Raw genomic sequence first — 15,085 nt, forward strand, 5'->3', positions numbered from 1 at the left:
CTTGAGTGACACTGGTTAACTAAATGCTCATGGAGGTAGAAAGTACTTCTAGCTGTGGCTTTCACAGCCTAAGACATTACAGCTCTGCCTTTTGTCAGATCACCCACAAGATCTGTTATCAGAAAAGAACAAGAAGAGTTATGATGAGGTGAGGGCTTCGGTCTTTTTTGCTTAGGAGGGTTCCTGCCTGAATGAAATGATCTTAAGTATTTAAGTGGCAGCCATGATAAGAGCTGGTTGATGTTCTTATCTCCCGTAGCGCATAATACAGTTATTAATACTACACAATAAAAAAGGAGAAAACGTGGTCACGCAATTCATCACAGCACCCAGATTTGACGTTATGTGCAGTTTCACAACAGCAGACCCACATATATTATAAACAAACACAATGAATTTTGGAATCATCATAACAAAGAACTATTCAAGAGGGGGTGCAACCTTAGCACATCTGAATCCAGATTAGAAGGTGTGTTCAAATTTAAGATCAACCTTAATATCTTTACATACAGATAAGAAACATCTAACTTTTAAAGTTGATAATCTGCAGCATCCAGAGCATATGTGGTCCAAGTTTGCTGATAATTTATGCCATCTTAATTTGAGGTTCTATCATGAGCAATGCCTAAAGGTATTGTTTTTCCTTACTGATGTATTTGTTTTCTATGTCTTAAAAGCTTGACCCCGACGTGATTTGAAAACACAACCTTCTGATCTGGAGTCAGATGTGCTACCGTTGCGCCACAAGGTCCTGCTCAATCAAAGGAATTGCCTTTTTATCATTTCCCTATTTAATGGAAACAAGGTTCTAGTCAGCTACTGATTTAATGGCGAAACTTTTTGAGGCCTTTGATGTAAAAAATGACAAAATATCTTTTGCATAGTTCCTCTGGTCAAGTCAGATAAGACTGGTCACATGTGTGAGTTTCCATGGTGGAGCCGTAAACTGTTTTTCAACCCCTCTAGCTTTTTACTTTGTGTGACTGAGCTGCATGACTTGAGTCTTGACCATAAACCTAACAAATTACTTAGAGCACACTCCCTGGAAGTGCCTGTTTAAAGCAAGCAGAATAACTTGAAATGCAAGTGTGGAATGCAAATGTAATATAGTGATGTAGGTTTTCTGTGGTCTGTGAAGTTTCTATACTATATAGTATGATTCCTGCATATTCCATGAAGCTTGCTTTAATATTCTAAATTTATCAGTAATAGTAGGATCTACCATAATACATATTTATCTTTTAAGAAGTGGACAGTGGGTGGACTCCAGGTTGGTTGTGATGGATCAACTTTCCAAGGCCCACCAGCTGATTATTATGACGGTTTGAGTCTTTGGTGTAGTAAATGCCTCATAAATGCTGAGTGTTCTAAAAATGTAAGTCGCTTTGGATAAAAGCGTCAGCTAAATGACATGTAATGTAATGTAATGTAATGTAATAATAATAATAATAATAATAATAATAATAATAATAATAATAATAATAATAATAATAATAATAATAATATATTTTTGTAAGCTGTATCGCATTAGTGACATGTTGGACACATGTTGAGTGAACATGTGAGATTATTTTGCAGTTGAAAGGAGTCCGCTGTACCAGCTGTGTGTGAAAGTGGTCGCTCTGTAGTGGGCACATGAGTTAGTTTTGTGCCCTGCAGTTGCAGCACAGATGTGTTGAGCATACTACACTGTCTCAACTTGTGGGTTGTCCCAACGAGACGCCACACCCTTCTGCTGGTCTTTACACTGCTGGGATCTCAATGACTGCTGTACATAGGCTGTTCTTTAACACACACACACACACAAACACACTCATGGAAATTCTCTCCAGTGGGAAGTGTGTGAGAGGGTTTCATGGTCACATTCTGCTGCTTCTCCACAAACCACGACCAACACACCTCAAATAGGTTTTGTGCTACAGGGTTTCTGGACTCAACAGGTTCTGTTGGATCATATTACATGGTCACGGACTATATTTAACTAGTATTTAGAAATGAGTAGTTTTCGGGGAGCTTGGGGTGAATACCTTATTACACACTGGTGGTGTAAAGATCCAAATCCACTGATAACTGCACACCCTGATATCTGAGCCCCAGATTGGTTAATATCTTGGTTTTATTGCTCCCGGCATATGATGTGGTGGAATATAGTGAACAGTGTGTCCGTCTGAAATTATTTTCAAGAGCAGAACTGTCAGAACATGAAACTAGTTGTAAAGTCTAGCTTTTAATATTTTGGATTTCACTAGAGAAACTTAACAACTTCAGGTATCTGTGTTAGCACCAAACGGTTTGCTGTTCAAGTTTTGTGGGTTTAGCAGGATATGTCATTCATCTGATACCTCTTGTTGTCATCCTTTATTAGCTTAATGAATGTTAAGTGCAGGTATGATCATTTAAACGCGATTAGACCTAAATAGTCAATGAAATAGAAAAAAAACATATAATAGAATAATCATTTTGTGATTTACACGTGTTGTTGTGTTTATAGTACAGTGAGTTAGAGCATCACAGCTCTGTTGTTCTCTATCTTGATCGTGATGGAAGATTGTGGATATTTGTTTCATGATGTTGGTTTCAGAATAGTTACAGCTCTGTACGGACTATTTAACCAATGTAGTCAGATTTATTATTCCCTGGCAAAATGCAGATCACATCAGTCAGAACATGGCCCACTCCTCTCATATAGCATTTCACATTCCAAACATATCACCTATCCTGATGGCTCACAATCCCACAGATACAATGACAGAGGTGTGTGTCACCTGCGCTTCTCCTGACTGACTAAAGTCTATTCCTGGTGCCAGAGATACCGTACGACTGTAGTTTGACTATTTGTCAGCATGAACAGGACTATGAACAGGAGACAATATATATAGCAATTAATGATGTTCATACAATATATAGACGCCGGGATGCTCCTTCACATGCAAACACAAATCCACATCTGCACTCTGAAAGAGCTGTGTCGTGACATCTCCGCTGTGTCTGTTCGTGGTCATTCGCCCTGTGCTCTCTGCTTCTCTTGGCTCGTTTAGAGGTCCCATCTGGCAAGCATAACCTCTGTGCTGATGTAATAATAAACAAAAGTGTGCTGAAATTGTGCTGACTGCTGCTTCTATAAGTAGACAAAGAGTCTTGCAGTGCTCAAACTGTTAAACTAAAGCAGCATGCTCTAACATGCAGGGACTAAACTGACTTTCAATGTCATTTGCAGCATTTCATAGCCAATGTTGGACACTGTTCAAGTAGCAACTGGCAGGCGAAGCAGGATTTTCTTTGCTTCAGTAGTTTAAAATTACATGGATTATTCTTGTTCAGTAGAATGTGGATACCCGGTCTGGACGGGTCCGACTGGGTTCAGACTAGGGCTGAACGATTTGGGGAAATAATCTAATTGCGATTTTTTTCCCCCAAAATTGCGATTGCGATTTAATATGTGATTTTTTTTCGCCCCAAAAAAACATAATGAATGATTTAAATATGACCAACACAATATTAGATACATTTACTGTACAATATTCTTTCCCACATTTTTATTTAACTGCTCATTACAGCAACAAGAAAAACAAATCAGTGTGCATTTAAATAATTTAATCAAAGTCATTGTAAGTATAAACACAAGGATTGCAATTTTTTTTTTTATTGTAGGTGTCTTACTGCTCCCAAGTCAGTAACATTTCCAGAGTTGGGAAGGATACTTTGAAAACGTATTCCGTTACAGAATACATGCCCAACCAATTTGAGTAACGTATTCTGAATACTTGGATTACTTCCACATTGAATTTATTTTTATAAGTGTAGGAGAGCGACGTTGTTATAGTCAGTGGAGCAGCAGCAGTTTAAGCTCTGTGTCCACGGATGCGGCGGGCCAGCTGGATGCGCTGGAAGGGCAGCTTGCGGATCAGCAGCTCCGTAGATTCCCCCCCATGCTGAACACCACCGTCTCGCAGATGTGCATGTATGTGACCGGGGGGCTCTGGAGCCCTGCCGCCCCGGAGCACGGCTTGCTTTTCCGCGGAGTGATTTTCAGGTCCGCCGCCCGCACCGCGGTCAGCAGCGGCATGAGCTCGCTCTGTGAGTCCGCCACGTCGGCCGAAGACTTTATAACCCTGTAGGTGATTCAGGCTTGCTTCGCTATCTTCTGGATCAGAGGAGTTTTGTGGTCCCGCGGCACTCTTGCTGCGGGTGAGGACAGCAGCCCAGTGCCCTACTCTCTTCGCACGTTTTAATCGCGCACGCTGCGATTCGAAAATCGCTTTTTATCAAATCGCGATTTTATCGCAAATGCAATTAATCGTTCAGCCCTAGTTCAGACAAACATTTTGAAATGAAATTCAGGCTCTGGTCGGGTTCGGAACACAAAAAACAGGATGCCTGTCATGTTCAGGTCGGGCGAAGCTAATTTCAAGTCGAGTTCAGAGACAACTATTTTGGCCCAACCGCACACTGATTGTCAATGGTCTGTCATAGTCTTTTATAATTCTTTATTGTTGCCTATTTGCACTAGCATGTCTGCGCTTCTGTAAGTCTTCCGTGCATGAAAGCCTGCCAAAAAATGACACACAGACCATGAAAGTTACTTGTTCTTTACGTCATGATAATTTATAGCCATCTCATGCTGATATTTCACATCGGCACCAAATCTGACTGTTCCTCTTCCCAGTCTCAGGCTGAGCAGATGGCCTGGATGGGACGTCGCCCTCAGGGTCTCAGAAAACTGCCCTTTCAGTAACATGACACCTTCACTCTCTGTCAGTTGATTTCTAAAGATAAGTGTTTGAAGCTGACAGATATACTCTTTATTATTGGCCCTTAAGGAAACTGTCTTCTTGCTTTCTCCTATACAGAGGAGGTCAAAGGTCAGGGTCTATGACAGAACAGTCTCCTGTTAACCCAAGATTAGCATCTGAGAAAGAATAGTTGCACCTATTCATTCAGATTTATACTTTTTTTGCCGTAAAAAAGCCATTTATCCATTTCCATATTACAGAACAATTCATAGACTTTCTTCAAGTCTGGGATGTTTTTTCTTCAGGAGTGCATGCAATTTGACAGATCATGCATATTCCTTTGCACGTCCCATATTCCAAAAAGTTACAGATCCAAGAGACTAAATGTGCATAAGGAGTACATGTGTGTGTGTGTATGTGTAAATGTGTGGGACTGCACAGGTTGCTAATAAACATATAGTAGCAAACATGATTTTGAGATATAGGCCAACATGCTAGTTGTTGGTGTATATCACACTGAGATTTGACTACAGCTTGTGGCTCATCCCTAATCTATGTGCTTGTTTGTAAGTGACTCATTAAAACGTTACTATAACTGCCATCATGCATTATTACAGTCACTTACATTTTTATCAATTATAAATTAATGCATTTAATTGTTTTCTGTCAACTCCATTCGGATTTTTCATTATTATTCTTAAAAAAAAACCTTTAAAATCCACTAACAGATGTTCCTTTTTGTTTCTGTCGTACTGCACACTGCTGTATTTTTCAGGGTTTGTGTAGAGAGCAGATGGACTCAAAATGTAGGAGCAAGGCAGGAGGCAGGTCCAATGAACTAAATTTATTCAAAAAACACAAAACAGGGTGCAGCCCCAGCAGGAAACAAAAGCAAAACTCAAACTGTACTGGAGAAAAAATAATGCAGTAAAAAACAACCTAAGAACACCAGAGATAAAACTGGCAGCGACGAAGACTGTAACTGAACAGGCACCTCGACAAAGACTGAACTGAGGATTTGACTTAAATACAAACTGAACTGATGACAAACTACAGACAGGTGGCACAGGACAATCAGGCAACACAACTGGAGGGAAATACAAATGCAGGAAGTAAAAGGAACAGAAACATGATCAGAATTTCAAAATAAAACAGGAAACAGAATGAAACCCAGACTGAAACAGAATGAAACACTGAATGAACCCAAATCTGAAAACAAGGACACACAGGTACAAGTCAAATAACTTAAAGAGTCCATCATCAGAACTCTATATCCAAGAGTTTAAAGTCCAGAGACATGACAGTATTGTTATGTTTTATTTTTGTATCTGTCATTCTTCTTAATCTCTCACAAATCCTTTCCGACGTTTTACTCTCTAATTGGCTTAATGATGAATCATTATGAAATCTGCTCAATGAGATCCTCATGTGATAATGTCTGTTATAGTTTGTTGGTGAAACCTTCATCACAGCAGTGGTTCAAGCTCACGCTGAGCTGTGAGGCAGCTTGTCTGGCCTGTGAGGACACACACATACACACATATATCCATTCACACATACACACACACACACATACACACACATACTGCGGCCTGCTTTCTTTTTGAACCAGACCAGATGTTTAGCTTTCCACATTCTACTTATCATGAGGGGTGATATGTGGAGTTGTAGTCTTGGAGAAACATGGTTTAGGGACTTTAAATCCCATACTCAAGCAGATCACACGGCGGGAAAATGACATCAGAGGTTTATCCAAGCATAAAACTGGTGATAAATCTCAAAGCTTGGAAAATCAGGTGTCAATTTTGTAAACATGGGCCGTGGCTTTGACAGGATGTTCTCTGTGGCAGCTTTAGACTCCAGAGAATTGGCATCTTGTCGTCTCTGATCTATCTCAGGGTTTGTAGGTGTGGCAGATATTTGGAGGGTTTCGAGGTCACGACGCTGCTGCATTGGCTCTGTGTTTGAAAGGCTGGCCTGAATTACCAGCTCGAACCCTCACTAACCTCTCTCGTACCAGTACTGCCACTGTGCTGTAATGCACTGGGCGGGAAGAAGTAAACTGTTGGCCAAAATAAATATATCGTTTTATCCTTTCATATGTGCCTGCACTGCAAACATATACATTTTACAGAGCCATTAATCTGGTAGTTGACTTATGTTTCTTATTACAAAGGAAGGTTTTCACCAGTTATGTGGGAACTTTAGCTTGTTTCCATTTTGTTCTTGTGGTACCTTAGATAATCTTGGTTCTAAAAATAGTACGACTGTATTGAAAAAACAGTAATTACTGTCTTTTAACAAGTCTGGGTCCTTTAATGGAGTGAGGTATTGTGGAGACACTAATTATGCTCATCTAACTCTAAATCTGTACTGTATTTCTCAGTTGTGTCAAAATATCACTGTAAATCCAGTTTAATTTATTTAAATAGTTCTTAAGTGACTTCATTTAAAATGTATTTAAAACACAAATAATATCAGCACGACATTCATTCAGCTTATTATTTAAATTTAGAAGACCTCATATTACAACAATGTCTATAAAATCTGAAAGTTAAAACGTGACATTGTTGAATTAATTTGAAAGGAATTTATCTTACATATTTACCTCAAATAAAGGAAAAAAATTATTTCAGCTTTGTACCAGTATGATGTTTTACTTTGCCTCAGGAATATCTATTAACTAAGTTACAGTACAACATTAAGGTCATTAAGACTTTTGAGTCTCCAGTATAAGTTATTTGGGTCCGATGAGTACTGTGCTCCTGTGTATGTGCATCAGGGTGTTGTTACTCTATGTGTGACTCAAGGTGTCATGTCTCTCTCAGTGTTGTACTGTGGTTGTTTTGGTGTGCAGGGCATCAATAGTGCTAGTACACACAGTCAGACTTTACTTTATGCACATTACCGACCTATGATGTTCTACTAGGAAACAATAGTAATGCCCAGAAGGGACATTTAGTCTATTTTACTGGGATTCAACAAACCTAGGGCAATAAACTAAACTGGAAAAGCATCTACTGTTGAGACAAGATGTATAATGTCAACCAGCAAACTGGTCTTGTTTGCAAGAGTGTTGGTGTGTAAGATTAAAATCTTAACCAGGGATAAAAAAGGTGGATAATCCAGCACAGTGTCCATCGCGTGATGCTCTATAACCAACGTTTTAACAAGCTTTTTATAAATAACCAGTAATTAGTATGGATTAAAATTGTCAGTATATGGAAATCCTGTCAAGGGCTGTATGACTATACCTTATATATGATACCTTAATGATACCTTAATTCCTCAATTTGTATTTGCTTTTATAGGACATTTCTACAGTCAATAATCTTTATTTAAGGCTTTTATCTGTTTTTTATTGAGGCAAATTCTCCAGCTGCTGTTGCTCCTGTCATGGTCAAAGTCAACTTTATAGACTAGATTTAAATTCTGTTTTTCCCTTATCCCTGTTGTCAACATAAAGATTGCATAAAATAGTACTCAAATTAAATGTAGGTACACAACACATATTCAGAAGGGACAGAGTAGATAGGATATGTGTTAATGTGAGTATGCAGTACGTTTGCGTAAGTAACCTACACACTCCCATGCTCAGCCCTGATTAGGTCGATTGATAATTTATCAGTGATGTTAATTATTATGCCTGAATAACAAAACAACTTTATCATGTAATGACTTTGCTGATTTAATGTATAAGGACTAATGAACAACAAATTAAATACAAAGTATTTTTAAATGATGAAGGTTTTTTTGTGTTAGTGCTTAAGCTACACTACGTGTGACCTCACAGTGGTAGAAGCAGTAGCCTGCCACTGACCAAATCTTCTATTGTGCATTTGTTTGACTTGTCTCCTAATAGGATATTGGCAAATATAAGGAGCCAGGGACTGTCTGTGTGTGTGTGTGTGTGTGTGTGTGTGTGTGTGTGTGTGTGTGCGCAAGTGTGTGTGTGGCAGCTGTGACACTTTTGTTTCTGACTCACAGAAGAAAAAATACACTCCCCAAATCACAGTCATTATGTGCTGCCGAGTGAAAACTAAAAGTGGGAGGTTGAGAGGTTGAGCCACTGGGTTGAGCTGATGATTCATAGTGGGGTCTGTGCTGCTAAAGGTCAGAGGTCATAAACTAATGGTGATCTCTAAGCTCTCTGCTCAGGCGGTGAAAGTCTGGAGATTTGAGTCTTCTCTTTGGGACCTTTTTGGTGTTTGGATCATCTCATCACTTAAAGGATATAGACAACCCAACAAAAGCCACTTTAACATAAACCCTTAATTAATTTCGCATTATCCAAAACACATCTCTCTAAAAGTAACCAGCAAGGCGGTGAGGCGGTGGTCTAGTGGCAGAAACTTGGACTATGGGCAGAGAAGGTCCCTGGTTCGTCTCCGGTTCGACTCCACAGAGAGACAACAAAAGACGAACCTGGATTGATCTGTCCAAAAATCCAAGATTCTCCCTACCCTGTCTAGTGCCCCTGAGCAAGGCACCTTACTCCCCCAACATCGGCTCCCCGAGCTCCCTGAGCGCCGTACATGGTCGCTCACTGCTCTGTGTGTCCTGCACACAGATGGATTAAATGCAGAGGTTAAATTTACCTACCATTGCATGAGTGTGTTGTGCATGTCTGTGCATGTGTTTGGTATAAATAAACATATCTTAAAAAAAATAAAAAATGTTATGACTGCTCCCTCACACATCATCACAACACAAGTCAACAAGTTGCCGTCATGCCACAGTTCCTCTGTGAATGTCCTAACAGAATGATGAGTGTGCTCTAGGTCACACTCCTGACCAGATGCACCCTCTTAGGTTCAGATACTGCAGGTTCTTCCACTGTGGAAATTTCTGTTCAGTGTCTGGTTCACAGCCATAGATGCACCTCTTACCAGTGATGATCCTGGATGTGAGTCTGACTCAGATTTAAATGTTTGTACTCAGCTCAAATTTGGCAAAATTTCAAATGTACACATGCAAGTGATGTAGCACAGGTCATAATGTTCCTGATCCTCCATACTGCACTCCTGCTCACAACGTTAAACAGAATACTGATTCATGGGTGTTGCTGCTCACATCTGCTGCATGCAGATAAACCCTGCTGCATTCTGTTTGGAAGCAAAGTAAACCTTTTGATCGCACCATGTTGATCTGAATGTATCTTAATATATAGAAAACCTAGAAATTCTACATTTATGTATTTCCTCCTTTAACTGCACAGATTAAATCAGACTTCAATGTGGGCCTTTAAAACAGTGATTAGAGAATGGTTCATCTGCATGACTCTTCATTTGTCATCTGCTTGCATACTTATCGCATTTATCACTTATTCAGTTTACACAACAGAGCTTATTTATACCATTTTATCAAGATAAGAGACAAGGTCACATTTGATCTGTGCTGTAAAACTGCTGCTGCTTATGCTTTAATTTGTAAAACTCTATTATCGTTTTACAATCATCTCCAAATGCTTGACATTCCCCAAGGCTTATTCATGGGAAACATGTCTGTGTGTTATCTTTACTAAGACCCACATATGTGACTGTCATTTGTCTTTTTCCTTCATTTAATCATGTGTCATAGAAAGGTAATCCACTGTCTAAGTCTGTTTATATGACTAGCTTGGACTGAGTAAAAGTATGTGGCTGCAGTGAGGTTCCCCTGAATATTAAAATGTTTTGATCCCGACGTGATTTGAACACGCAACCTTCTGATCTGGAGTCAGACGCGCTACCGTTGCGCCACGAGATCCTGACAGCTGGGGAGTCCATCGAGCCACTCAGATTACCCCTGTGGGAATAGAAGCACTTGCAGGGGATAACGCAGCGATCGTAAAACACACACACAGGCACATGTACTCTCTCTCTCACCCACACTCTCTTTTTATCACCCTCCTCCCGCTCCCAGTTTCCTCTGGGGCACCAGTCTTTGTGTGGTCTTTGACAGAAACAGGCAACCCACCCTGGTACAAAGACTCTGGTAACGGGGTGAGGAGAGCTATTGTCTGGGCTTATGTCGCAAGTGTGTGTGTGTGTGTGTGTGTGTGTGTGTGTGTATTTGTTATTATGTGTGAATGGCACAGAAAACAACTCCCTGTATGTTCTATCTCACCTTCTACACTGGATCAGATAAGCGGATACCTGATCAGACGGGTGCTGGTATGTCGCTCACTCAGTGTTGAATGCATGAGTAAAGCTCACATGTGACTAAACAGGTCACTGGGGCAGCAGCTATAAGACCAGTGGACAATACTCACTGGCACACGATGCATGTTTACTCATATTTACTCTGCTGAACACAAAAGTTGTTTATTTAAAACCTGCAGATCTGTTAGTGTCAACATGGCAAGGATTATTCTGTAACTGCATGTTAATCCTTCCGGCTACTTCAGCCATATTCTTTATAAATAATTGAAATGCTCTTCAGTTTCACATGTTATTTACATACTCTACTCCCCCTTGAGGGTTTTCTGCTCCCTATGCAAAGTAACTCATTAAAGTAAAACCCAGCCTGACCTGTTTTGTTGCATTTGACAATGCTTCTTCAAGCTACTTCCATTTGCACTTTATAGTGAAATGTATCTGCTCTTTACTTGAGTGACATTAATAGAAAAAAAACATTAGTTATGTAATGACATTATTGTAATAATATCTTAATGAGATTGTAGTGGTTACAAAGTTCTCAAGTACTCACAGTATTTTGCGGTACCTGTCAAGTATCATGTTTTATGTTTTATACTCGTAGCTGGCAGCCCGTGGTTTATCGTGACATGGAAATCCCACTGACTGTGAGACTATGTGCATCGTAATCCTAGATCCATGATGATATGCTGAAACGCTGTGGAAGGCGTCATTTAGAGATGTGCATTGTGACGAGCCTTTCAAACACTTTGTACCTGACATTGGAATTCAACTTTAAATTCATCATTGGGGTGAAAAGTTTCACGAAACACATGTAACTTTAGATTGGTGAGAATCACATATCAACTCAGGTTGGACTCGTTTCTACAGGTTCTTCTTCCTGTGTGGAAGATGACTTGCAGTGTGGTGGAGAGATTTCCCCAGACATGCTTGGCTCAAATTCTGTATCAAAGCTGTGTTGGTGGTTTTTGACCCCTTCTCGATGAAATAATACATTGAAGACTCTGGAAACAGACTCAAAAGAAAGTTTGCTCTATTCAAACTAGTCTATGTGTCCAACCTAATTTTGCTTGAACAGAAATGTAAACATGCTGCGGGGATGTGATTTCAGATTTTGTGTTTGAAACCGTGTATGAGAAAATAAAAACTTTAGTTCTTGAGAATGCAGTTACAGAGTTAATGAAAAGTCAGAGATGATAAATGTAAGAGATTCTTGTGTAACATGTTGAATCAAGTGGAAGGAAAGATTTTAAGAAACTGACACTATCAACTGCTGTCCTCCCCTTCCACCCTTACTGTACTGTATAGCAAAGTAATGTAAACGACTCTGTCACAATGCACTCTTTGTTGGGAGGTTCTGCTCCCCCTGTTGCTATTTAGTCCTTTTTCTACTGGTATGTGTTCAACATTTCATTAAGCCCATACAGTATGAGCCAAATATGATGGATGAACAGTGAACACTTTTGGTTGCTCTCAAGCAACTGCCAAACTCGGAGTGTTTCCAAGCCTCTACCAGATATTAATCATGTATGATCTTCCAAGATCTATGTGACAATAATGACATAGTTCAAGAGAATCGCTGTAGAAAGCTAAGCTACACGTATAGTGATGTTTTGAGCTTTATATCGTACAGGGCTTTAGAATTGCAGACAAAGATGAATGATTCTTAAAAGGAGGCAAACCAAAGTATTTGACCATGGGGATTTTTGTGAGCTGACGAGCTAACATGACCAGCTGTATCTTCCTCGGAAGTCTTACTTATCTATTAGAAGAAAAAAAAAATTGTCGTGTGTGTGCATTAGTTATAAAAGTATTTACACCAAAGTATTAAGAAATGATCCCCCAAAACACAAACTCCATCCCTCTTCCAGTCAGTGAGGAATTCTCTGCCAATACTCCCATGATGATGACCCTTAAACTGGCAATTGTGCAGCGTTGCTTTTGGTCTTTGGGAGATATTGACATAAGCCCTCTACGTCATTTATATTTAAGGTTTATCTATTTGTCAAAATCAAACACCTTCCTTCCATCACCAGGGTGAATCTGGGATTATGTTTTGTGTCTGAGCTTCTCTCAGAATCATGTTTTGTTTCTTTTAATCCATCTGAGGATCAAGTCTGGTTGACAATGCAAAACAGACATGGAGCGAGTTAGCATTTGAACATTTGAATGTTCCCCCTGTTTGATACACAGGGTCAGTTTGTGGTTTGTAATGATTTCCAGAGATGGTACAATTATGCTGGCTCTTCTTCTGGGGTTTAAGCGTGTTTTGTAGTGATGTTATAGTGCAGATGCAGAATAAAAAGCATTTTCCCCTCAGGTTGGAATGCTTTCAAGCTTTGCTTCTCAGTCAAAAAGCTGTACAACTCTCTTTATCGTTCTATCATGACCAAAATGTTGCATTGTTCTCTCATTGTTTAGTAATACAACTGCTAATATCACCGTTTCTCTCCGTCTTCTTCTCTTGTCTTTTGAGAATGCTCCCTGATAAACTTGCCATCTTTTCCCTCTGACTAACCTCAGAAGGAAGGAAAATACCACACAGTCATTCCCCTCATTAGTTGGACCATTTTGCCTGGTGAACCACAATGGAGCTCAGTACAACAGAGCCGTGCATGAAGGCATTTGACCACGGACCCGAAGACAGCTCAGTTTGGAGGCAAAGAAATGGAGGCAAGAAATGGAGTGAGAACAAAATAGAGACAAAAGAGTAAGGAGATTCTTCCCTCACATGGCGAATGAGGAAGGACAGTCACTGAGCTGATTGGTTGCTCTTTACCCTGCTGTCTGAATGGGCCATCATGCCTCAGTACTAAAGCCCATGGAAGAGGACAAATGAAGATAATTAGACTTTTTATTGGTTTATATCCAAAATCCATGGAATATTTGACTGTTTTTTAACAGGAATTTACTAAATGTCCTATAGATGCTTTGAACATCTGATAATTTCCCTCTCAAAATATATTTCCAGACAAAGAATTTTTAATTTTACAATCGATTATACTTTGGCAGGGAAACAATAAGAGAGACATTTTACATTATTGGACACATCTATTCCTCTCTTGCTCCCACATGGACAAAGGTTTGAGCCATATGCTCATTTTGCAGGTCGTCCAGCAGGGGATTAAAATATTTCATAACTGCCATCATGATGTAAATCCAGAGCCATGTCAGAGCCTCTGTGTGCCAGCTGACTGGATCATTACATGGAGCACATTGTGATTATATCAGCTGATTCTTAAGGAAACACAAGCTGCTCATTCCTTTGGCCTGGTAACGGTTTCATGTTTACCTATATAAGGCTGTAAGTCCATATGGCGCAATTAAACATGAACTGATGACTAGTGTATTAACCTCTCTCTGTTTTTTCTTCATCCAGGATGTCAGCTACTGGGTGCAGGTCCACAGGTTGGAACATGGAGATGGGGGCATTTTGGACCTGGATGATATGTTGTGTGACGTGGTGGATGACAAAGACAGGGTGAGTCAAAGTCTGTGTGTGTGTTTGTAAAATGGAGAGAAGTGGTATTTGTCTGTTCTCCAGTCTCTTTCTGTTCCGCTTTTCTTTTGTGAAAAGCACCTTTGATGGCATCTGATACAGCCCGATTGACTTATGAGTTTGTCATAATATCAGCTGATGGAAGCCTTTCACAGACATATTGGTATTGGTGTTCATTTTAGAATTCAAATTCTATATATTTGCTGTATCTGTGTTTTCTTTTACATTTAAAAATTCATGGTTGAACTGTAAAATAACAAGCCTCAATTACATTTCTTTGTCACAAGGGTTTAATAACACTAAACTTTTTTCATCATGCTCTAGTATTCGACCTCTACATCTTTGAGGTACATCTCTGGCAGCACTACAGAGAGCTTCACTGCATGAGCTCATGATTACACCTGCCTGCTTTAACGGTCTCGTGATTACTATGACATTACAAAACATTAAGCTGCTACTGCACACCACACCACAATTTTCTCTGTTTAATCACTGCAACCTGTTGGCATCGCTCCACAGCTTTCATATCTGTGGAAGGTAGAGTGATACAGTGTTTTCTGCTGTGTTCACTTTGAAGTGTGTGCCTGTTTAAAAGTTTGCGAGTTTAAGAGTGTGTGGGCAAAAAAGAAAACAGCGTGATGCCACACAGCCCACCCCCACCCACTAGAGCAGCTGGAAACGATTACCCATAGTCCCACTGCATCCTTCCCATGAGA

General features: G+C 39.8%; 1 protein-coding gene and 1 non-coding gene across 3 annotated transcripts in view; one reads left to right on the forward strand and one right to left on the reverse strand.

Moving 5' to 3' along the window:
* The window catches only part of pard3aa (par-3 family cell polarity regulator alpha, a), a 338,263-nt gene that overhangs the window by 26,216 nt on the left and 296,962 nt on the right, over nucleotides 1-15,085 (forward strand). For both annotated transcript variants that reach the window (XM_062379666.1, XM_062379667.1), the window contains exon 2: nucleotides 14,250-14,351. In XM_062379666.1, coding sequence (XP_062235650.1) covers nucleotides 14,250-14,351 — 102 coding nt within the window. The remainder of the gene's footprint in view (nucleotides 1-14,249; nucleotides 14,352-15,085) is intronic.
* Nucleotides 10,410-10,481, reverse strand: trnaw-cca (transfer RNA tryptophan (anticodon CCA)). The gene has a single exon. It is a non-coding gene; the product is annotated as a tRNA-Trp (tRNA).

Source organism: Platichthys flesus, chromosome 21 (assembly GCF_949316205.1).
Source record: "Platichthys flesus chromosome 21, fPlaFle2.1, whole genome shotgun sequence".
NCBI lineage: Eukaryota > Metazoa > Chordata > Actinopteri > Pleuronectiformes > Pleuronectidae > Platichthys > Platichthys flesus.